The sequence below is a fragment of the Etheostoma cragini genome, chromosome 6, assembly GCF_013103735.1.
Source record: "Etheostoma cragini isolate CJK2018 chromosome 6, CSU_Ecrag_1.0, whole genome shotgun sequence".
NCBI classification, from domain to species: Eukaryota; Metazoa; Chordata; class Actinopteri; order Perciformes; family Percidae; genus Etheostoma; species Etheostoma cragini.
The window spans coordinates 26,254,994-26,280,265 of NC_048412.1; the positions used below are offsets into that span (position 1 = coordinate 26,254,994).

Consider the following 25,272-nt stretch of genomic DNA (forward strand, 5'->3'; position numbering starts at 1 on the left):
CTTTTCGGGGGTAACATCCTCCACTTTAACCGCAGTATGACATCACATGAAGCCTCCGTGTCCTGAGAAGCTCACGATTGTTGTTCTAGTGTTTTTACGTCATCTTTTCTCTCTCTTTTTCCTCTCGCTTTTCATTACAGCCGCACTCATTCGCTACCCTCACCACTTGCTCTATTTGCGTGAACCCCCAGCCACTGAAGGTCACTCACTTAAAGCACGCTGCCATTCTCGCTCCAATTTACGCTACTCTCATAACAAGGGTGGGTTGCCCTTAACTGCCATTTTGTGGTGATAAGTTGCTTCTTTACTGCGGTAAGAAAAAAAACTATACCATCACAGCCCTACATACGGCACAAACATGCTCAAACACATTTTAAGAGAATGTTGGACCCAAATATTAAGCAGTGAAACAGAGGTGACTCTGAATGTGGACAGACTTTCCTACCTGCTGTGGGATTATCTGCTCAGATGAAGTGGCGAGATTGATGGCAAACACATGATCCCTGAAAGAGATAGAAAGACAAGACGCCGTTATTGGGGACATCTCCACATGCTTTTTTGTCAGCCGTGACACTTCTTGAATGCAAAGCTTGATAAGCCTCTGATCCAACCACTTATCCAAAACCTGTTTTCCCAAAAATGCTTTAACAGGACTGATTGAAGGTGAACTGAGGGAGAAGGGTGGATTAACAGGCAAAGTCCATTGGCATTTCAACTTCAGAAAAAGGTTTCCCAACTAGCAACACAACCCATATGAATCACTTGTGAAGTGAGGCACGCACTTTGTGTTATGCAGCGGTGGAAATTATTCCATTCCACAAGTCCATTTAGGTACATTAGAAATCTTCTTGGCAGCGAGAGCACTGCAGATTGAGACCGAGCCAAAGACTGTAGCAGAATTTAGTATGCTCAATGGAAAAATAGGTAGAGGAGCGGCAACCTTGTCCATTTTATATATTTAACCTACGGCATCTTGATCGAGAGGGGAGCAATGTGCAATAAGGGGGAAAAATGCGCTGGAAAAGCTGCTGGAGCCTTTGTGCAAAAATACACATGTATTCACCTTTTACGATATGCAAATATTGTACAGTGTAATGTATTTGTTCATGAGGGTGAGAACAAAAGTTATCTTTTGTACTGACAGCTAAAAGGATGCTCCTTTTTAACATCCTAGTCAGATTTCCACCCTCAGTAAAGAATGTAAATAAAGCTTCAAAGCCAGAGCATTGGTTCTTGATATGTCCCAATCGGATCGGAGCCAATACGGGCATTTTTCAAATAACCAGGGTTTGGCGGTCCCCCCAATCATCTTACTCAGTCGGTTAATTCTACAACATTCTAAATAGTAAATACATGTCAGTGTGAATTTCCATGTTGTGTGATTTATAAAGAATTTTGAATCTTAAACTGAGGATCTTTCAATTATTTTGTTAACTTAGTTATTTTTGTAAACAAAAAAACAGTGTGCAGCTCTATTTATCTAGGCAAAAACACACATGGCATCAGGATTAGGTATCTAGTATTCAGATATTCAATATAAAAAAAATAAAGAAATCCCTAACTTGTGACGTTCCAACTAGCAGGTGAGTGGTGATGACGTACCGGGCAGCAATGTAGAGCATGCGGTTGATCCTTAGCATCCTCTGGAAGTCCAAGCCCAGGCGGACGGTGTCATTGTCCGACATGAGTCCCTGGAAGCTGGGATAGAGGTAGGAGGCTGCGTGGGTAAGGAAAAAAAGAAAGAAAAGAAAATGTTCAAGAACTCATAATAACACAAGACACCGGCCAACTACTGTAGCTAAGCTTCTTAGCAAAGGCTCCAAAACACAACACTGACATATTTTGTCACTTTGAAGTCTTTTTAAAAACATTGCTTTCAGATCTGGGAATAAAAGACAGGGGTCAAACCTGACTTCAGTTCAATGAGAACCGAGGCTGGCTTTTTAAAACATGAAAATCATTCTTAGCGATCATATGTCAGTGCTTTTAAAAGTAGCTATGTTTGTTAGTTTCCGATTTGTAAAGAGACAGGACAACAATGGCTTAACATTAATCCAAAACAAATCAGCAGCTTGGAAAAACATCACACCTTTGCAGTTTAAGAAACACTAAACCAAGATTGCAATTTTGTGTATTGTGCCGAAGATCCAGAGCATGGGCTAGGTATGCTAATGTGCACTTGTGTAGGTGGATGAGCATGGGACAAAATAGCATACAAAGTTGCAAATTAGCTTTTTGTGTCAAAGAAGTCAGTCTGATTTAAATAAACAGCTCCTGGTATGCATCGCTTAACTGACAGGCCTGGGGACTGTGCCAAGCGAGGACAAGGAAAGCAAAAACAAAGAACCACCTCAATGGAAAAATCTGTCTGTCTGGTCGACCCACAGTTAAATAGCACTTATCTGTCTCAAAGGCAGTCATGAAGGCAATGTAACCACCCGGAAAAACCTTTTATAACGGAGGACACTGCATGGTGAAAAAAGACAAACCAAATTAAAATATCCGTTACTGCAGGCAGGATACATTAAATACAGTAGAGATGTTCTGATTCTGAGACAAGTATCAATATGGCCTCCGATACAACCTAAAAACGCTGGTATCGGGAAGCACTGTGGTTTATGCACCGATCCAATATCAGGTAAATAAAGAAAAAGAAAGAAAATCTAAGTTAAAGTAGTTTTTGTTCTTTTTTGGTTATAACTGACAAGTAGGAGATAAGAGGATTTGGAGGTGGAAGTGTTGCAAAGAGAAAAAGAATATACAGTAAGGAGGATATGCAGTAATGCCAACCATGTTGCACTATGGCTGATTTTCATTTTTCCTTCTTCCTCTTCTGTATTGTAATTATATTCTTGCTCTTTTCTACTCCAGCAGGCTAAATCACTGGAGGGAAATATTAATTTGGGAGTGTCCAGTACTTAATACCGGAAATAACAAATGTATAACAGCCAGTCAGTAGATGGACATGCTTGCAAACGTTGGATTAGGAAAGGAAGGATGCCCCAAGCAGAAAAAAATGAACCTTGTTAAATACTGACACCAGGCTGTCTTTTACATCACGAGACGTCCTCTGCTGTCTCCCTTTTTTTTTTCTTTTTTTTTTTTCTTACAACCAGGCAAAGGTACTGTATTAAGTGCCCTCCAGCCTCCCATCTGACCAGGGCTGCTGCTGAATTAGCAATCCCCGCTAGAAATACGCCACAAATCGGAAATTAGTCTCTCTACAGGGAGCATTACGTTCCCCTTACTGCTGGTCTGGAATCGACTGTTTAAAGATTGAAATGCCTAATGTCTGGCTGAGTGCTGGACCTCGCTGTGCTGTCTGGTGAAGAGACTCCCAGAGGCCCGCCCCGCTACCCTCCCCCTGGTAAATGAGGATTTTCTAATTACTCTTCAGCACTTTCACATCCTCTAAAGCTTAGGCACCGCTCAGGGCAAACTCCAGGAGCAGATGAAGGCGCCACGAGTTATGTAGGATTACGTTTTCTGAAAAATCATGTACGATGCTGGCCACAGGCTGCATCAAACCTAAGGCTTCATTATAGAAAAATATCCTAACTGCTTAACCTATCTTAACTTCAAAAATAGGTAATAACCTATCTTCCTAGTACAAAAGCAATTCCTAAAGTCATGGCTCACAACTCATAAGAAGTCCAAACAATAGGCATACTTTTTATTTTATTTTATTGGCATTCTTGTCATGCCTGTATCTATGTTCAGAATGGACTGGTAGACATAATATTAACGGTTCTTACTTTTTTTTTGGATCATATTTCAATTAGTCATTTCCGGTATTGGCCCGTTGCCACTGGAAACTGCAGTATGTCCTTTTTTTTAAGAAACCTGTTTTTTCAAGTAACCTGGGACCGACCCAGGCTCTTGGTAGGCGGTGTCAGATGGCCAGTTGGGGTTGCAATGAATAGTGACAATAACAGTCACAGTAAAAGATAATGGAACAGCGACTAGAAATAGTAATTTGTAGTAGTTCATGGCACAGTAAGGCATTATTTTGATTGGTTTAAAGGAATGCCAGAAACACTCTTTTCTGATATCCGGGAATGCTGTGTGGACTCGCTAGACCCCTGTTCCCAAGCAACATACTAATTGACATAAGAAGCTACACAATCTGTAGTCTGTAAAGAGAACAGTCAGACTGTACACCCATGTTTATATTATGACATGGTTCTAAAAAGTGGAATCCTTTCACTAATCCAGACCAATTATTTTCATTTACCAGAGAGTAGATGAGATGGACCTTCCAAAGTAGCCTTGCAGAGTTTTAGTGTCCTATTATGGTCTAAATCAAACGTGAAATAGTCTGATACAGTCCTTAGTTACGACCAAAAAGTAGGATTATACTTTATCACTTTGCCCTTCACGTCACATTGTTTAACATTAATCATCAGAACGTGGTTTATGAAGCATATGAATCCAGCTGAGAATCAGAATCCAGGGAAAGAGTGAATACTCAATAGATTTGGATAAAACTATGGTAGTGGCTTTTTCTATAAGCAGCTCCTGTATAACCATATAGTTTCTTTCCTTAAACATACTCTGCACACAGTCCTTCACAAAATAGACAAGATGCTGAGGAGAGTTGCCTGTCCACTCTCAAAAAAAAGTAGCAACTCAAGTATGATTTCATAGACCTCGGCCTCGTGAAGTACTACAATTCATAACGAACGTCTTGCATAGTTATAAGGGACCTTGTGCCACGCTGTCACCTGCTGGAACCAGAGATTATAAATTGCTCTCATTACACCTGGGATGGAGCTCCACATATAGCACTATTAGCGCAGCTATTTCTGCTAATGGTTGCGTTACTCTCTCCCAGATAGATCAATTACAGTGTGTGGGCCATAGTCTTCAGCCACCTCTTAAATCAATTATGGCCCATTACATTTAGCACCCAGGACCTCTTCTGTGGACCTCCCCAGTGATTGGGTGCCATTGATGAGTCCCCATGTCCGATGAAGCAGAGTCTTGGGAGCGTCACACACGTCCAAGCACCTCTTATCTTAACGGCTGGAGCTAAGAGCTGCAGTCACATGTTGGGCTGTGCAATAATTCTGTCATTGTAATTGTATTGTGATTGTTTTACTAAATTCCTGTTTGTCCAAATTAACAACAGCATTTGTTATTGATGTTTTGGTTTCACCTGAGTAAAAATGTGTATTTAATGATTTAGCTAATATTTACCTTAATGTGGCATGGTATGTCAATTTAAACCTTTTTTCACTGCAGACATGTTGACAAAAAAGAAAAAGTGTATTTAAAACAATTAATGATAGCTGCATTCCACTTAGGAGGAGCCCTGGTAAAGTACATGACTTACTGAAATATCTTACTGGGACACTTGATGGGTTTGAGCCATCGTTAAGATTATCAATTAAGATGGGGAGGGGTAGGGGACAGGATAAACAGAAGGTAAAGGAAAAGACCACAGGATGGGGAGTGGGAAGGAGGGGAGAAGGGTATGGGAAAAGGGAGGAAAAAAAAAGAAAAATGTCATGTTTTACTTTGTCCCTGTGTTCAATGTACTGTTGTAGATGGTTGACTAAATAAAGTTAAAAAAAAAAAAGATTATCAATTAAAGCTGTGCTTTTCCTACGATGACAAGTCAAATTATCTGCTGTGAAAATGGTCCATTGGAGGAATTTTTCACAGAAAAGTGAGCACGTCAAAACCGAACACCGCCTACCGGTCGGAGCAACCTTCTCATTTTACAGCATAAAAAAAGAACACTAAAATATATTTCTGATCAAGTTTGAGAAACAAAAAATAGGCAATGCAGTAGAACACACACACACACACACACACACACACACACACACACACATATATTTTTTAAATCAGCGCTACCTAGTTTAACAGTTTGATCGGCGCAGTCATAGACAGTGTTTAGGAGACTCCTCGGTTCTGATTGGTCGCTTTCCTTCACCCCCTAAGGGGGGGCAGGAAGAGGCAGGGGAATGGGAATTTTTTACAGATAATATGATTCATGTAGTACAGTCAGGATATAGTGACAGCTTGAGCAAATTTGGAGTATTTTTTAATGGTTTTGTTTTTTCTGATTTAAAATGGCCATTTTCACATGAAGCCGACATAACAAACAGAATAAATATTGCCGCAGCAGTGTACACCTCTGCAAATTTGCTTGCTGTGAACATTGCCTAAAAAAGACAGCCACTGCTCTAAGCCATGTTCCCCAGTGATGATATAATGTATCAGGGACCCTTGCTTTTTACTTTTACATCTACTCCTGCAACTGGGATCACCATGGCAACACAGCCGATTTTGAACTTACATTCTCTGCCCACGATGCTGATTGGTTCCAGGTCTTGGGGGAACGGCGTGGCTCCTGAGGACAGCTGAGGTAAGAAGGCGGCTAAGGTGAGAGCCAGGATGGCCGGCAGGACGGGTTGAGGCGAGCCAGGCGTCAGCCTCATTTTGGCAGAAGATGAGACCTCAGCAAAAACACATGGCCTACAGCAGATTCATGTCCCACCTACAATGAGACACAAGGTTATCAAGGTTAGGACAGTTAATTATGTGATTGAACAATTTTAGCAGCAATGTTTAACTGTGACAGCTAAGTTCATATTAGCATGCAATGCCTTATGTCAATGCGGCGATGTGATTGAGTGTCCACTGAGCCGCGGAGATTGTGAGAGTGCATACACACATAAAAAAGGTGGATGGAGACAGAGAGAGAAACAGCCACATGGAGGGAAGCTACCAGGGGAGCCGGCTGGGGCCCTGACCACCGGGACAACTGCCTCATTTACTGCCAACCAAAGTCTTTCACAGGTGACTTGGCACAATTACACCGAGGAGAACACCTCGCTCCACCCACTCCTACACCAGGCCCTGATGGCCGGATTAATTACTCCTGTTAAGGGTCTGTATGTGACTATAATGGAGACCTGTCCAAGATGTACCTACAGTAGCCTCTCACTCAATACACGCTGGGATCAGTTACAGCTCTTCATGACCCTTAAGATAATAAGCAGTAGACATTCAAGGATGAACAAATATAATGATGATAATAAGAATAAAAATAATAATAATAATAATAATAAATGTCAAGACATGGATTGACACATTAAGCTAAAACTCTACAATACAGAAGCAAGAAGGAATTCATACGTGACATATTCCACCAATCAAAATGTGCCATTTAAAAAAATGGATCCAAGAACATTTCAAAAATATTCCTGGGACTGGATGCAGACAACAATCTGATCACCTATTTGTTGCACCATGGAAGGATTTTTCCACCTTATTTTATCATCTGTTGGCATGTTTGAGATGACATGACCCTGCTAACCATCAGACGAACCAACAAACAGAACCAAAACAATCACTCCTTCATGGCACACATGAAAGTATAATTCCAATGTGCAAAGTGATTCATTCATTCTGGATTACTATGCACAAAGGAATAGTTTGCTTTGCATAATTACAGGAGCAACTAGGTGGCTACAAAAACCATGAGCGCTACTAATGAAGACAAACTTCATTAACATAAAATGCTGCAACACCAGTGACCAGTTTTTGACAAGTTATTTCACAGAAATGCAGAACAAAAACAACAATTACAGCTTGTCATGCAAAGATGTAGTGACCTCATCCACCTGCGTTGACGTGAAGTCATAGATTCCCATTTTAAACTAATGGATTGACAAAAGAGTCCTGAGAACGACTCTCCTAAATATAAAATAAAGTTGAGGCAAATGTTGGCATTGAGTGTCTATGTGGGAATAATTAGCATCTCTAGGTGTTGAGCACAAGGCTGTGATTGTGCAGAAATGCTCATCTCCACATCTGTTTGATATCTGAGGGAAGAGACAGTGACAGATGGGTGGCAGAGGGATTTGTGGAAACAAACTTCGAACTGCGATGACCTGTGCTTACCGCCAACTTATTTAGGGCATGTGTCCTCCACAGGGGCCCTGACGAGCCCTCCTAAATGTATGCACTGTGTCGCTCGGCAATGAGACGTGGGCCACATGGCTTTAAGTGGGAGCAGAAAATTAAGTCAGCAGAGACATGAACTGTCATCAATATTAATAATATGCTTCATTTAAATGCAGCGGAGGAAGCTGCATTTGGCAATGAGGTCAAGCGATGATCACAACACAATAAATCGAGGAGAGTGGGCGGGTGTCTGCTTGTGTTTACTTTCTGAATTACAACTGCTTGTGTGGCCAGCCTCAGGCGATATATGAGGACAATATACCTGATGGATTAGCATCATGTGCCATCATTTGGATGCTTTTTTTTTCCTAACCGAAAGGACAGCCGTTTGAAAGACAAAAATAGTATGTTTTAGTGGTATCGCTGCAAGAGGCAAATCCATGAGAAAAAGCCATTAAAATGTCAAAAACATTCAGGGCAGACCAAAAGGGTGGTAAGAACTTTGGTCATGCAAAAAGAAAACCGCTGTTAAACGAGTCCCAAATACAGCCATCTGAAAAACATAAGCAGCACACCGAGGGAGCATTATATCCTTATGAGGAAGGGAGGCAGAGATCATTTAATGACAACCTGGGTGCTTAGCTTAAGGAAGGTAGCCAGCAGAGTGTGATGGTGATGCTTGCAAAACAAACAACCACAACCCCAGTAAATACAAAAGCTACTGCAAGACCACTCATATATTCTAAAACTCAAGATAACTTCTACTACGAGCAAAACACACCATAAAGACACTTTACAGCTTTAAAGGTCCCATATTATGCTCCTTTTCAGGTTCATACTTGTATGCTTTAATGTAAAAAAAGAAAAATTCAGCTTATTCTGTCTGTCTAGATATATGCTTGTATTCACCCTCTGTCTGAAACACTGTTTTAGTGCCTGTCTCCTTAAAAGGAGAATTCTGGTCAATTTCGATTTTAGCTCTGGTGTTTGTAAATGTGTAGTGCTGTTAGTAGAGAGAAAAGTTTTAAACGCGTTCTCAGCCTTGAAACATGCTCAAAATGTCATTACACGTGCAGTTATTCCTTCCAAGTGAACACAGTGAATTTGACTGCAGGAGATGGGACAGAAAGGCGTGTTTCGACTAGTGCGGACTTCACCGGAAAAACAGGAAATAAACAGACTTTTACGCCTTTCTGTCACACCTACTGCAGTCAAATTCACTGTGTTAACTTGAAAGGAATAAATGCACATGGCTAGGCACTTGTAATGACATTTTGAGCATGTTTCGAGGCTGAAAACAAGTTTAAAACTTGCCCAGTTTAAGCCTGTTGGGTGCAAAGTCTAGTAGGAGGATAACTTGTTGTAGGCAGCACCGATTGTTTTCATTTTTCCCTCTACTAACAGCACTCCAATCTTATAAACAAACCTATGTGTTGAAATTGACCAGAATTCTCCTTTAAGCCCCCCACGTGAAAAAGAACAGTCTGTGCGTTTTAGGGGCTTCAGCGCCTGAGCTCGATGAGTCTCTGCATCGACATTGCAGCCAGAGAATGACCGTGACAGCCCTTTAGCGGCCATTTTTACATATATAGAGCATAGTTGTGACTTCACAACCACACAGAAATCCTGACGACTCGTTTAAAGGCACTTTCTGAATCCAGGCTGTGTGCATTTCTCTGGGGATTGAGCGTTTTGATACTGACACATCATTTATAAAGCCTCAACCTGCTTTATAATTTAAAATGAACATGGAAATCGTACTTTTTACAATAATGGCACTTTAAAAGAACAGAGTTCGCTTAAACTATGATGAATTGCAGGTTATATTAAATTCAGGATAAAAGAAGTGATTGCCCTTTCATTGCAACATTTAACAAACTGTCAGTAAGCAGCACATTGAACAGACACATACAGTCACACACTTCATCAGTGACACAACGTAATACACAAAAACAACTTGCTTTGGCTGCCATTTGCTGTAGAACTGGTTAGTCTGAACTGTCATGACCCTTAGCCATTTTCCAAAGAGGAAGCAGTCAAAAAAGGGAGTTTTCTCAGCAAGAGTAAAGGTCTGCGATCATGTATAACCAAATTAATGAGCCCTCAGTCACCAAGTCCAACAAAGGAGAGACATGCTGTATCAGGATATAATTCTTCAGATCAAGACTGCAAATATTTCCAAAATATTGACATGCTCCAGCCACTTATAACAGAATTATAAAATCCTAATCTATATATGAATTTGTATTGAGGATTACATGGCAGTAAATAAGTAATAAAAACAAAATCATCAATGAATCCCGTTTTACAATGCTCCATCTTGCACCTGAAATACACAGCATACAGTACATTTCTGTTCCATATGTAATGAAGTTTGTTATTGACACCACATGAGACATCGGCCTTGCTTACAAGTTGCTGTGTAGGGATTCATGTACGAACAAATGACATGAAATGGCCCTCCACAAGGCAAATCAGAGTCCCTCCATTTAAACGAAGTGTAGCAGTGTGTTGCTATCTGAGATCTGAATCCAGAGAATATAATGTGATGGTTTGTGTTTTATTTGTCATGACTGAATGTGTTTTGTACATTTGAAAAGTATTTTACTGTACGTGTAGGTGTATGTTCAGCGTGTGTACATTTCTTGAGGCTCAATTCCTTAAGGAGAGAAAATTTATTTCTGTGTATTGTATTTATTGCATTGCATTGCGTATTGAAATCTGGCACTGTATGCTCATTTTGATTCTTTGCTTTCTTTATTTGCTCATAAAATGCAGCCTACCTTAAATCATAATGTGTAAGGTTGGCATTAAAACTGTATGCAAAAGTTTGGCTCATATCAGATGAAATGCAACACAAGTTTGCGAAAAACTCAACGCTTAATATAAAGCTAAAATATGCAACAGATATCCGAGTGATTTGACAAAAACTTAACAATGCCCGTATTAAAAAGGTAAGGGCTCTGATCCCGTGTGTTCCAGCTCTGACATTGTCCTGAGAAAACAAGTGGAGTCAAGTGGCTGCATATCCCCATTTGACCTTTTTGACACAAAGAGGACACAGCCCTGCCCTCCTCAAGCTCCCATGTTTACCTCAGACGCAAATGTGTCAACAAAGCATCTCCCCTCTGGAATTCTGAACTTTCTTAACGTGACCTAACACAAAGTCTAATCAGTTAATGACTTCCTGTGCAATGTGAGGGGGGAGTGGACGGCTGATGAGCTGACAGCCGTCAATGTGAAATAACCGCTTATCTGCTCTTGTGTTTGCTCTCTGTGTTCTAGGGTTTGGACGGGGGGGGGGGGGGGGGGGGGGGGGGGGGGGGGGGGGGTGCTAGGATCATTTTGTTTTTAATGAACTGGACTTGTTAAGCCATCTGGGGGACATTGGCAGTTGGGACTCTTTGGGGGAAAGGGGTTTCTGGGACGCTGGGATTCCATTGATTATCTGACATTCATTTGGATTAGCCAACAGCGCTCGGCTGCGGTTTGATAAGATGTATCCACAGAGAAGTTCTTGCAAAAACTCTTGCAACTTAATATGTTCTCTGGTCCCCGCGTTGCCAGGGAAAAACAGCCCCACAAAAAGTCACACTTAAAATCCTAAATTCTAGTTTTATCCTCGATCAACTGCATTCCACAGTATGCACCTATCGCCTCTCAGGACATTTATTTTCTGCCAACACCTGCTCTACAGCGGAGCGTAATCTTAATACAGAATCAACCTCTAATATTCCCTGACCTCACCAGTGCTTCAGTGGAGGTTAGTCCACTCGCTTTGATAGCTACAGAATAGAGTGTACCTCTCACCTCTGTGCACTTGGGTATCTCTCAGGCCCTTGGCTGTGGAAGTCTTTAAGCCCCACTATCCTCCAAGGACATATTTGTGGGCCACAGTGGCCAGAATAATGAGCAAGCGTATCCCTTCACTACTTGAGAACTTCAGAAACAATTAGCCACGTTAGCCTCTGCTCTAAGCAGGCTATAAAACAGCTTCCTCCAATTGGCGATATAAGTAGTAATTATATATAAGTAATAAGTAAGGGTTAGGTAAGTAATTGTAGAAAAAGCAACAGAGACAGCATTCACTAAGAAAGGTACATGAGCAAAAACAGGACAAAAGCATACAGACCCTGGTTGTAGAATACACTGGAAGGGTGTGAAGTTATATAATTCACGCAAATCAACAAATGAAGTACTGCGGTGGCGCTTACAGAAACATAAGGTTACATCAGTGTTTCCATGATACCCTTTATACTGCCAATGACTTGCACCAACACCAAATACTATTTCTTGCTGTGTTGTAAAGATATCTTTACAGAGGACTTTAAAGGTCCAACATCATGCTCATTTTCAGGTTAACACTGAAAATGACACCTTCTGTGGTGTTCACCTTCTGTGTACAACCTTCTGTTTTAAAGCCCGTCTCATTAAGCCCCCTCCTAGAGAAGCCCAGTCTGCTCTGATGGGTCAGCCCTTTCCAGGTCTTCCGCATCTGCGCTCTGAGTCTCTGCGCCATCATTGCAGCCGGGGAACGACAGTGACAGCACTGTAGTGGCACTTTCTACCCATTTACAGTAAAGTTGTGACATCACAACCATCCAGAAGTCCTGACCGCTCGTTTATGAATATAGGCTGTATGAAAATCTGATGACTTAAAATGTAATTACCATGAGGAAGTAATGACAGGGTGTCAAGTTGTCTGGCTTTCATTGGTTTGTCAGACCAGTAAATAAGAACTTGCCTGATGATTTTGTTGTTGTCAAAACAACCACATGGGAATTTTAATGTGACATGAGGAACAACAACAACACATGATATGAATGGGGCATAGTGAGACAAACACTTCATTGTTGAGGCCTGAGCCATATTGTTCCTCCCTGAACTTCTTTTGGAAGGTTCATCAGACCACCAAACTCACTGCAGTCCCATGACACAAATCACACAGCACGTCCTCATGCGCATATAGAGCATGTTTTTCTTACAGTGCTCACATCCTTCCTGGAGTTGACTCTGCACAAACAGTCATAGCTGACATTCAAACAATATTTCCTGAGGGATGCACCTCAGTAGTGAGTGACTATTGACCATCAATATTCTTTCTTGAAGAAATACCAGCAGAATACACTTTTTGGAGCAATTCTTTTTTTTACCCAGCAGTCATTTCAACTCTGCACTCAACCCTCTCAGACAGGAAAAACTTTGCTAATTTGATTTCCACCCGCTAACCACGTAGACGCCGTCATGGCAAATTGGTATTGAGATCAAGGAGCACTGGGGAGTAATTGAGAGACCAAGCCCCACAGGACACAAAGGTGAATTGTATGGCCTAGTTTTCAGACGAGTGTTACATGTGGCACAAAGGAGCACATTCTAGTGTAGTAACAAGCTAGCTCTGATGAAGAATGTCATTACAGTAAAAGCTTTTTTTAAAAGATTACTACAGTTTATCAAGACATGCAGCTTCTTTTTAGTTGATAGTACACTGAAATGATACAGGTTCAACATATGTACATAACATTGTTTTACCTTTCTACCTCTAATACAAATTAAAATGTCCTTTGAAACACTGCTTCAAACCTTTTCTGTGGGTTCTGGTGGTGATTTCAACTACTATTTTTGTATACTAAAATAAAAAAGGCAAACATCTGATATCAGGACATGATATCGGAAAATGATGTTAGAGACTTCAACAGATGAGTCTGATGGTTTCAGGTTAACTGCAGCATTTATTCAAACAATGAACAAACTTGCATGACATAGGGCCGACCGTTGTACACACGCAAGTGTCTGCACAAGAGTGACTCTATGAACATCAGAATAACTCCTTTTTTATATTCTTTTGGTCCTCACACATTCCAATCTATTTATTTCTGTGGGACAGGGTTACCTCAAACTAACCCTTATATGTAAGATCCGTACAATGTATTACATTTGAAAACCTGCATGCTCAAATATTCCACCCATCGACATCCATTACTTGTGTGTAAGGAAGTTCAAAGGTTTGACATTCATGATTGGTAGGAATGGGGAAAAGAAAAATCAAATCAAAAATAAAGCCGGCATTGCATCGCGATATTTCCGTGGTAATACTGTATTATTACAGAAAAGAACCAAGGATCTAATATATGAATGCATTGGTCAGTTTGTGTGCTCGACAATCCCATTTTGCAGCAATACAGTGAGAGGAACTAACAGAAAAATGTATATTATTTTCATAAAACAGATGTTGACCTTTTGGGAATTGGCATCAATTTGAAATTGGGAAAGACATGAGGTTGGGAAAAAGGTAATACATTTCAATATAAAAAAAAAACAGATTGCAAACATACAGCAAAAATATTGCAATATAAAAAAAAAATATTTCAAAACATATTTCAATATGTTTAAAATAAGTATCGTGATGATGTTGCATAGTGAGGCCTTTGGTGATTCCCTCCCCTAAAAGAATGGTAACTATTACACCCAAAATGGAAGACTAAAATTATAAATCCACAAGTACAAATAGTGCAGGTAGCTTTATAAAAATGTTGTCACTCTTTCATTCTTTCAAACCAAAGTCAGAGTGTAGATTTCCAGTGTTGCCTGTCACTGACCAGGCAGATGCTGTGTATAAACACTTGACACAGGAGAGACATCTAAGCTGGGCTGTTGAATAAAAACATGTCAGATAAAGGAGCTGGGGATTTCGGTATATTTCAAAGGCTTTGCAATGGCAAAAACAGAATGGCTCCAGGGGATCACCGTGGCAACATTTTAAAAAGTCCATTAGCATCACTGGTCAAAGAGGAGTGATGGCTGGCTTCTTGCCTTTTACCAAGAATAGAAAAATCAATGGTCCCTGTAGTCCTTTAGTTCTTGGATTAGTATGTCAACTGCCTGGTGTCAGTATAATGTAGTCTCATTCTCATAGTGTCTGCGTTGTGCCACGGCAGGGAGAGGGCACAATGGCGTCCACGATGAGATGTGTCTGTCAGGGGAGGTTGGGACCCTCCCTGCCATCAATGCCACTCAGTCTGTTCCTAGGGGAATGCTGCTTTAACCTCAGTGCCCACAGAGTTCAGACAAGTGACGGGTTGTCCTGTTGCAGAGGCCATCGATTGTCACCCCATGTCAGACTACTCTATTCCATACTCCTCTTTCCTCATTGAAGAATCCCCACAGATTAGAGCCTGGTTTATATGTGAGCTTCCATGGCGGGATTATTGTCAAAATGTGAAACCAAGTTGACAGCAAGAGCCCACAAAAGTTCTGAAAACTGTTTCAGCCCTGCACTGACGCGAGATGAACTGTCAGTATTGTTTGGGTTTTGTCTGGTACTGGTGCTAAAACGATTCTTTTAAAACAGTGCCCGAACCTTTAAAACACAAGATAAGAATACGACAGTTGGTGACGTTAAAGACCTTGTTTATTGCTAAGGCCAAATGGTTATGTTTAAATAATTTATTTAAAAATTTAATAACTAACTTATTTGCAGCTTAACAATTCGAATAAACACTAGCTGGCAGAAGAATAGCTTACAACAAGCTTTCGTTTCTCAAGGTGCGCTTGAATTCACCATACATTTACAAAGTGCACTTGAATGCACCATTTAGTCCTGTTGGTGAGGTTTCTCTGACATATTTGCCTGCGGCAGAGCCCATGGTGTCTCAAAAAGTGTAGCTGGGCTACTCTGTGTCTTTAGCTGCAGACTGTTGGAACGTCCTGAAGTTGGAATCCTTTTGAGTGAAATACAGTCACAATTCAGATTTCAGCATTTTAACGGTCTACTACCGGCTACTAGCTAAAGGTAAGCCAACGTTACCTGGTGCCAAGTGTAATGTTACGTAGCGTCACATGTAGTGATGCTTCTGTTGCCTGTAACGGCCGTTTCAGAGGACCAGAGAGCAGATCAGGCATTTAAGTGGCACCGACATCTGTGCTGTCGTTCGGTCTGGTAGATACTGGTGGTATAGGAAACCCTAATTAATTGTAAGCACCCTCCAGTCTCCAGTCAGACAGCGGGTTGGCCAGGCTTCCCACAGAGGGATCTATGCAGGACTCAGACAGTGAGACGGTTCTCTGATCGATCCGCAAAACCGCAGCAGGCATCATCCATTGTCTTCATGTCTATTTGCAATGGCTGGAGAAAAAAAAAAAGCCCAGAGGGCCCTCAGTGGAGTAAGGATCAGGCACGCACTAGAGGAATCCTCTCTGTCTGCCTCCTGTTAATTATTCAGATTCTTCTTCAGAGAGGCCTATAATTTCCTGACCAGTCTGTGCTCTCTGTCACTCAGGATGCACCTTCAATCTTCTGCATGCATTTCAAAACGAGTATTACCTTGGGATCCCCCATTCAAACGGATCATTTTAAAATATGCCGGGCAGCAATTGTGCTAGCCCCTCTTCCTCATCTCTCTGTCTTCCCTTCATACATACAAGTGAATGTTAACTACCCCCTTCTCCTCTCAATCTTTCTGTCATCAATAATTCAGAATGTTATTGAGAAACACTACCTGAACCCTGTATTGACAGAAATCCAAGCACTGTCATTCCCTCAAGGGCGTCATAATTGGATACCTCCCGAGGCTACTGCTGTGAAATGCAGAGCAAGAGTAGAAAGCAGGCTGTGTGTTTGCTGTATTTTGTGTGTTTTCATTTTACCTTCCTATTTCAGGGACTCTAATCTGACCCAAGAGCCGAAGTTAGCCAATTTATCGACTGGAGGACAACCTCTTGGGAACATTTAGAGGTGGGTGAGAAAGTGTTTGAGCTAACTTTCCAGAGTGAAATTGCAAAATGAATCAATGAACCAAGGACAGCTGTGTTATTCTATTCATTGGCAGAGACATCTACTTCATACAACTGTGTATGGAAATTAAAATCAACATCACATAATCTCATGTCATGCAGCACTAAGCCCCATGAAAAATGTGGCTCAACGGGAGCCAGAATTTCTGTGAAATTAAAAACATCAGTGAGGAGGATATGAAATAAATATCACACAGGACCATGAACAGGTATTTTGATAGTTATATCAGTGTTCTCCCCTGTAAACTGATTTATCGGTTTGTGCATCATGGAAATACAACACCCCTGTTCTAATGCAGTACACTGTCTACTCTGCTAAAACAATGGAAAAAAAGAGTGGATATAAAAAGGAGAAAAGAGCCGATATAATCTCCTGTCCCAAAACACTTCACACACTATTGTGCTGCCTGAGCCTGTCATAATTCACACAGAACTGCTGACCCCCTACAGAGCATGAAGAGAGGCACAAGCTACCTGGATGTAGCAGACATTCAACAGACCAGGCAGGATGAGATTTTCATCGTAAAATGCTGTAATATATTCAGGGGAGAAGATGGGAGAGATAAATGGTTAACCTGTCTTCTTGCCAAGAGATGGGCTTTCCGACTAAATCTAAGCTAAGAGACCCCTGTCATTTTGGGTCAAAGCAAAAAAACAATCACATTTACATACTGTTAAATTGCACAGAAAGCTGCATTAGGGTTAGAGCCTCTAACAACAGATGTGAAGAAATTGAAAGGACGTGGGCAAGCAACTCTTTGTGAGTTTCCTTTAAATTCACCTGCTTTGGAAAAACCAATGAATGTCGGTGATAAACTAAGTGGAAACAAATGTAACTTTCTCCTTGCGATTGCTAGGGATGCTCCAGCTGAGAAGCACCACTTTGAGCATCTTTGATGTCCATCTCCCCCTGTGGTACCAATTAGCTTTGCTGCACCGTTTGCATTTAAAACTCTTTGCAAATTCCCATTTTGAAAGAAATCCTGAATGAATTATCAATCTACCAGCACTTCTACAGCCTCTCCACGAAATGTAAATTATGAGTGGCATATCTCCAACGTTTGTCTCACTTAGATGGAGGTACCTCTACACGCGCTGAAGGGATAAGATATCACATACCTGGTTTCCCCACACCAATCACAAGTTTTATTTCACTATGATGCAATCAGTAGGCCTCTTGCTTATTTCCATTCGTCCTGACAAAAGAATAGGTCGCACTGTGCCAAAACAGAGATTACTACTAAAAATATGAAAACACATGAAGGCAGAGTAGTTGAGAATTGATCAAAATAAATACCAGTAAAGATTATTCCACTGCCTTTATCCCTTGTTAGCAGAGGCAATCACACAGCCAACACCCAGAAGATCCATCCCTGTCACATTACACCAACAAGATTATAAGGAGCGGTTGGAGAGGAGGTATCACAGGAATGTGTGACAAACGTACATTTGGTGAATTTCAGTTGAACAAGAACAAAAGCAGCGAGCCCTGCATTTAAAAATGAATGATTTTTGCAATCTGAGTGGTCGATGCTGATGAAGGGAAATATAAATCAAGAGTAAGAGTGAGGCTTCTTGGCGAGAGTGCCTCACAGAGATAATGGCATCATCATGCCTGTGTGCTTTGCTGTTCCTGGGAAGATTAAACACTTTATCATTGTCTTTGGGACAAACAGTCTCCGTACATGGAGCATGCATCCAATTATTAGATCCTTTTTATGCGCAAACCTGACATTGACGCGTCAGCTTCATCCCACACCAGAAGCCTTAAGAGGTGAGATGAAAAGAGACAGCAGTCTTATCAGGGCAGTGCTACCTTTCAGGGCAGTAGCCCACGGTGGCAGCTGACCTCACTTTTATTACCGCTGTCACACACTGATGATATCATCTAAACACATAGCGAAAGACCCAGAAACTTTCAAGCTCGGTTTATCTCATTTTATAGCTCTAACAACTCCGTCTCTGCCAAGAAAAGTCAATGGCCATGGGCAATCAAGCACCAAGCAAGAGCCTGGCTCCTCTCACCTCATCAAAGGCTACACTGTGCCACGGGACATGGGAGGAAGATAGCCGCGGCATGAAACAGAGAAATGGGACATGAACAGTGACAGTTGGAAGGACAGTAAATCCGAATGAGGAAAAGGAAGGGGGGGAGGGGCGGGTGGTGGTGGTGGGGGGGATGACAGCGTCTCACAGCTCACTGGTCTGGAATCAGCCAGACAATCAATTCCACCACTCAGATTCAGGCTGGCAGCTCTTGTTTCATCGGCACTGAGCATCACAGGGCGGCGCCCAATTATCAACGATGCTAAATTACTTGAATAATCAGTCAAGGTAGTCAAACGAGACAAACATATCACAAAGTATAAAACTGTCTGGCCGTTCCTGGGCTTCACCCTCATCATTGCCTGCAATTTTCCATTGGGGTTAATTAAGTACTCCATCTTAGATTCTGTTGCTAGGGACAACTCTGAAAAAAAAAGTGTGGCACCTATTCCGTTAATTCATCTTGTAGAGTGTAAATTTGATTTGTTTCTAAAAGAAATTATACAAAAAACAGAACTTACTGGAGTTTTTTTAAACTTAAGAATCAAAAACATTTACAAATATTGAACTCTTTTAGTAGACAGAGGATTCTGAAATGTTCTGAGAGCCAAGTTTATAAAACTTACAAATCCTATTAGTGTTTCTTCCCAAACAAAACTTTTTAAAGCTGCAACACTTAAGATGACCATCTAATGTCCCTTTGCAGCAGTCTCAGATGGGTGAACATAAAAACAAAGTAGCATTCGCGTAGTGTTTGTAAAAACAGATTTTTCTTGCTAAGCTTGTACCTTTTGCCTAAGGCTGTCAGGGTCGAGTTGGAGAAAGCATACCGCGTCCCGAATTGACAAATAAAAAGGACTAATCATAAGATATGAGGCATCAATCACTGGTGCCGATTGTTCTGACAACGTGGGGCCTTTACCGGCTCAGCGGTAGGGCTGCTCCATTATGGAGAAAAAAATATATATACTATTTGGTCAATCATGAAATTGCGATTATTTAACACGATAACTCACTTTTGGAAAGATGCTGCAATTATTGAACTTAAAAAAATGTAACACTGAAACTGTTAAACTAAGGAATGTCCCTTAGTACTTTTTTTGGTCATTCAGAACACAAGACAAAATAAGAGTTTACTTGCCAAATCATTATTTTTCATGATGTGTTTTCGTGATCATAAGGAGCCAAATGCATAATCATGATTACACTTTAATTTAGGGCTGAACGATTATGGCCAAAATGATAATCACGGTTATTTTGATCAATACTGTGATCACGATTATTTGTTGATTTTAACCAAAACAAATTTTATTGTCACATAGGCTCAGAGAGACGGCTGACTCATTATGAACAGGTCCAGCACGGGTCAAACGGCGGAGACACACATCGTGTGTAGAAAAAGTCTGTATCGTCACTGCGCTGCATTTTTATGAACTATGATATTCATGGGTCACATCTCTGGTCCAGGTCCAGGTCCAGCAGCTCCGTCTCACGCTGTTACTCTACCAACTGAAGTTAGGTGCATTCAATAACTTCTTCTGTGTTCTTTGCCGTGGCGGCCGTGATAGCGGAGTTACCCGCGGAAACACTGGTACAAATACCGGTTTTTCCCTCATATTTAACAATATTCAGCTGTGTTAATAACAAAACTGTGGACAAATGTCAGAAGTGTGGACCGGCGCTGTGTGGCAGGGCTGTGTGGAGAGTAACAGGAGAGATCCAACACAGGCACGGCTTTCCAGAAGAAATGGGTCATGTTACGCAAAATTAAACCATATCCATATAACAACATTGCAGCGGATGCGAGGACATTATGTGCACCGGTACGTCCTAGAGGAGAAATATTACTCGCGACCTAGAGCCTGTGAGCTAACAGAAGCTAACTAGAACCGCCACCGACTAGCACTCACTGCTGTTGTCTGAATAACACAGACGGGACAAAATGTTGCGTTTACTGGTAAACCGGTAAACCTCGTTTAAACGAGTTCTATCTGTTGAATTTTCGTCCCGTTATTCTGTCCTCTGGGACTGTCTACATCTAGAAACTAAGCTGCGCGATGCAGGGAACAACTGACTGGCACATGATCGGACAGGGGTTTACGGAGCAGTAGATGCCCTATGCAAAAAAAACGGAGAGTTCTATGAAATGACGCTTCAAAAAAATCTTTTCGTAAATTTGATCATGGCAAGTCAAAATCGTGATCGTGATTAAAATTTGATTAATTGTGCAGCCCTACTTTAATAACACAAAGTGTTGCTAAGACTGCTGGCTGCTTGTGTTCCTGCATGTGTCTAATGTGTTGTTTGTTAAAGCACGGCCTGGATCTCACTTTAGATAATGTAGCCTATCCAGCACTTAAGAAGGATAAGCCCTTATCTCTGTCTAAATCCCCAACAGTCATCGGAGGCGGCAGGGCTTGCTTAGGAGTCCATCTAATTGGAGCCTAAATCCATATAGCGTAACATAAACATCCATGCAATGGACACTGGGGATTATACAGCCATTGTAGTTAAGATGTCATTACTTCTACATTGACCTTGATACCTACTGAATTACTACATCTTGAGTTTCTGATTCAAGATAAAGAGGTATGATAATATGACAATATTGCCTGAAATTGTCACCAATTTACTCTGAATCATTGAATATAGTTTAATATCCACTGCCAGATGTCTAATCATTTGAAAGTCCATGTTTTCTTAACAGACACGTCTTTAAAGTTTCTCGAGTCAGGAGTCCTTGTGAAAAGCTTTGTGACACCCCACAAATAAAAAACAATTCATAGTGCTAGATCAAAGCAGCACATGTAGTTTTCATCTATCGGCTCCATCACCATTTCTGAGCCCGAGTCATCTGCATTTTAGGTTCTCAAAGACATGAGTGAAGCTGACACAAAGAGAATAAAAGAAGTTGAGAATAGACTAATTCACACTGGGAGGGCTGGGGGAAAAAAAGAAGATGGACAGGAAGAAGTAAGACAGGAGAAAAAAACTAAAGCTCTCTTTTTGCAAAAAGACGTACCACTGCCTCTGATTCTATTCTTCCCCACGCCCTCCTCCTCCTCTTCTCTCTCTTCATCCTTCCACTGGGTTTGAGCAAGAAGCTATATAAATAATAATAATAATAATAAAAATAAAGCAATGGGACGAACAGGGCCATCCATAATGGGTCTAGATACTGGCGTGAGCATGCTGTTGAGCCTGGGTGGTGGTGCCATTAAGTGTGTGTACGTGATAAATGCACTCTGCTTGTCGGATTTGAGATTCTCATTAGTCCGTGTTCAGGAGCAGACCTGGGGCCATTACTCTTGTGGCTGCCTTGACAATAGGCTGAATGTGTCTGTGTATAAGAGCGAGAGAGGGAGTGTGCGCTTCTGTTGGGATGTTTGCATCCATAAGGGCAATTCAAAGGTTTTCAGTTCTCATGCAACAGCTGTATTGATCACATGTAGTGGTAGTCTCAATACCATTTAACAGGCATGATTTAGTGTTTCTGACGAAAATGTTGACGTCACAATTGATAAATCTGCCTTTTGAGTTTACGTAATGCGCTCGTTGGTAGCCATTGCTGTCTTGGGGTTTATAAAGCTATCTGATAAATATGCCAACTGTATAAGGGTTGAATTATTTAGAATTGATTGATCCAGATTTTGCATATCTACACCAGTGTTTATTTATTCCAGGTTTAAATTGTTGTCATATTGTTTAAGTAAAAGCAGCAAAATTCCACATACATAAATGAAAAGGTAAAAATTCCAGCAACACGTGAGTAGTATTTAACAAAGAAAAAAAACTCCATGGTCTTACATACTCCAGTAAATGCTCTGTCATGCTAGTTGCTGCTTTGGCAAACATTTTGCTGCATCACAGGTGCTTTTTGCAAAATTCAGCACCTGATGGTTTGCCACAGTGTAAGTATTATACATGTGGGATGCCTGCATGCTGATGTAGACAGAAGTGTAAACAGCACTTTCATGGGGAAATAAGCGGGCATTATGTTTCTGAAAGTCCAACTGAAATCGCATTGAGTTATTGAATGATGAGTTAATGAATTATTTAGTCCCAACGTTACCTGTATGTTAAATGAGTTACTTTATTAAATGCCTGATTCATCAAGCTATGCGTTTTGAGAAAATTACCAACAATGGACTTTCCTATGCCATAGTAACAATAAATCTTAACCTTAAACTAGACTGACACCCACACCACAGCAAACAGCCACTCTGCCAAGTTCTTAAGCAGCCATTTTTTTGTACAGTTCTCCACTGAACTGTGGCTGTGGCAGCCAGGAGGTTAGTGTGACACAAAGCCTCTACAGGAGAAACACAAGGACAAATGCTGTGTGACATAAGCACTGTGTGAAAACACATTTTCAAGCTGCCTGTGTCTCCAACAGACACAACGGAGGCATGGCATGTTTACATGTATGATAGCAAATGGACATATGTACAGAGGACACCTATTCCTTTATCCGCTGGTGCTAGGTGACAGTATGTCATGTCACATTTTTCAAAAAGGTTCCTTTCATTTGCAGAGAGGATGGAGGAGGATGTAGCCATTGAGCTCGCCTGCCTGCCTCAGTGGCTGTAACAGTTGTCTGGACGTCTAGCCCAATCAATACAGACGAGCATCTGCCTGGGTCTCCAGTTACTGTACCTCTGTCCTCATAGCCTTCTCAGACTGTTCTGCAGACAGCCATGTGCTGCTGGATCATATTGGCGGCGGGGCTTATCACAGAACAACACAGGAAATGTGATGCCGTGTAGGGCGGGCGCTGACACTTTAATTTGTCACTGGTGATAGGGTTTTGTCAAACTATTCCTGGAGTTCATCAGCCACCTGGCCTTATTTGCTCACTCGCAGATGACTTTTCAGCCCTCTTGAGAAATGCTCCGCCACAATGACCTTGATGCTAAATCGCTGCATATTTTTCATCATGTACGAGGCTCTACGGAGCGGGCACCATGTTGTTCTTTGGTTCAACACTGCAGAATGAGCTGGGTACTGATGAACCCGCATAAGAGGTATAACAAATTATCCTCTTTCAATAACTGACACCATCATTTGCCTCACAAAGAAGAGCAATGCGGTTATTCAGAGAGCTGTAAAATCTAGCAAGAAAAAAACCCACACAAACATAAAAGCCAAGCAGAGATACAAGCTTAAGGGCAAGTCTACAAAGATTGAAGATGCAGAATAATAAATAGAAAGGTAAACAGAAAGACAGGTAGTCAGAAAGATTGGAGTTCTAGGGAAAGTCTCTGGTGCATTAAACTGACTGCTATAACTGGAAGATTTCTGAGAAATCTGTACATGCTAATAAAGCAAAAAAAAAAAAAGAAGAAAAAAAAAGAAAAAAAATCAGTACTGTATCCAGAGGGACTATGATGCCGTTTGCAGGTTACACCAAAGGAATACATTTGCATAATGTGTGAATCTTTAGTGCTTAGAAATACATAATTACACTGTATATTTCTATAATACCTTGGTTTGCTAAGTTTATTTGTTTTTGACATGAAAACATATTTCTCATCAGTGGCATTTTAAAAACTGGTCATTATGCCTTTTAAAAAGCACACTGGGAATCTCTTTAAAAATGTTTTGGCTATCTATGATTGTTTGGTTGCTAACGTTAGCTCAAAAAGCCGTTCAACTGACAGCCTTTGTTGTGTTTGATTACTCACTTGTAGCCAGCAGTGAACGAACTTGGTTAAGTAGGTCCATTTTTACGGTATTGATATTACAAAAGTCTCTTGTTAGCATCTTATGTGCTACTTGTTGCAAAGTGAAGCATGCACGACTTAAATCTGCACTCGCCTTACACTGGGCATTGACAAACGGTACTGTCTTGACAAACTATCTTTTTAACAAACTGTCTGTACACTTACAAAGTTCTCAAAGCTTCGGTTTACATGTAGGGACCCCCATTATGCTACCATGGAAGTGTGGTGTTATTTTGAGTCTTGTTTGTGGTATAGAAATAGCATTTACCTCACTGTTGCCCCGATGACTAGCGTTATAAGCTAATTAGCGGTTTGCGCTAAAACTGGTCACATTCAATTAGCATGAAAACGTTCCCAGAGAACGGGCGACTCAGTACCCATGTGCCATTAACCCCTAGGTTCATTTTGTGCCAGAACTGTCCTTGAAATACTTGGAACAAAATGTATATCTGGAGCTGCAATCTGATCTTAAATAACGTTTATTTCGAAGCAAACAAGAGCAAAGACAAGCACTTGGTCTTGATGCTAAACCGTGCACGACGACTCTTATGTAACAACAACTTATCGTTTTGGTGTGTGCTTATGTAAAGTGTTTGACAAAGCATAGCAAACACCCAAGACCCAGAAACACTTACTCTCTACAATGTACACTGTTGGACGTTTTTGGTGCTTTGAATGGATTTGTCCTTAGTGGCCTGGCTGCTTTTCGAAATCAAAACAACTGTGTTTTTATAAAAGGACTTGCAAAAGAGACCCAGATTCCCTCTTAGCAGAATAAAGGAAACTGAAAGCC

General features: G+C 41.1%; 1 protein-coding gene across 5 annotated transcripts in view; it reads right to left on the bottom strand.

Moving 5' to 3' along the window:
* The window catches only part of sema6e (sema domain, transmembrane domain (TM), and cytoplasmic domain, (semaphorin) 6E), a 150,859-nt gene that overhangs the window by 59,385 nt on the left and 66,202 nt on the right, over nt 1-25,272 (bottom strand). For all 5 annotated transcript variants that reach the window (XM_034873825.1, XM_034873824.1, XM_034873821.1 and 2 more), the window contains 3 exons: nt 6,308-6,508; nt 1,603-1,717; nt 446-503 (listed from right to left, as the gene is read on the bottom strand). In XM_034873825.1, the coding sequence (XP_034729716.1) occupies nt 446-503; nt 1,603-1,717; nt 6,308-6,449 (315 nt within the window). In that variant the 5' untranslated portion in view covers nt 6,450-6,508. The remainder of the gene's footprint in view (nt 1-445; nt 504-1,602; nt 1,718-6,307; nt 6,509-25,272) is intronic.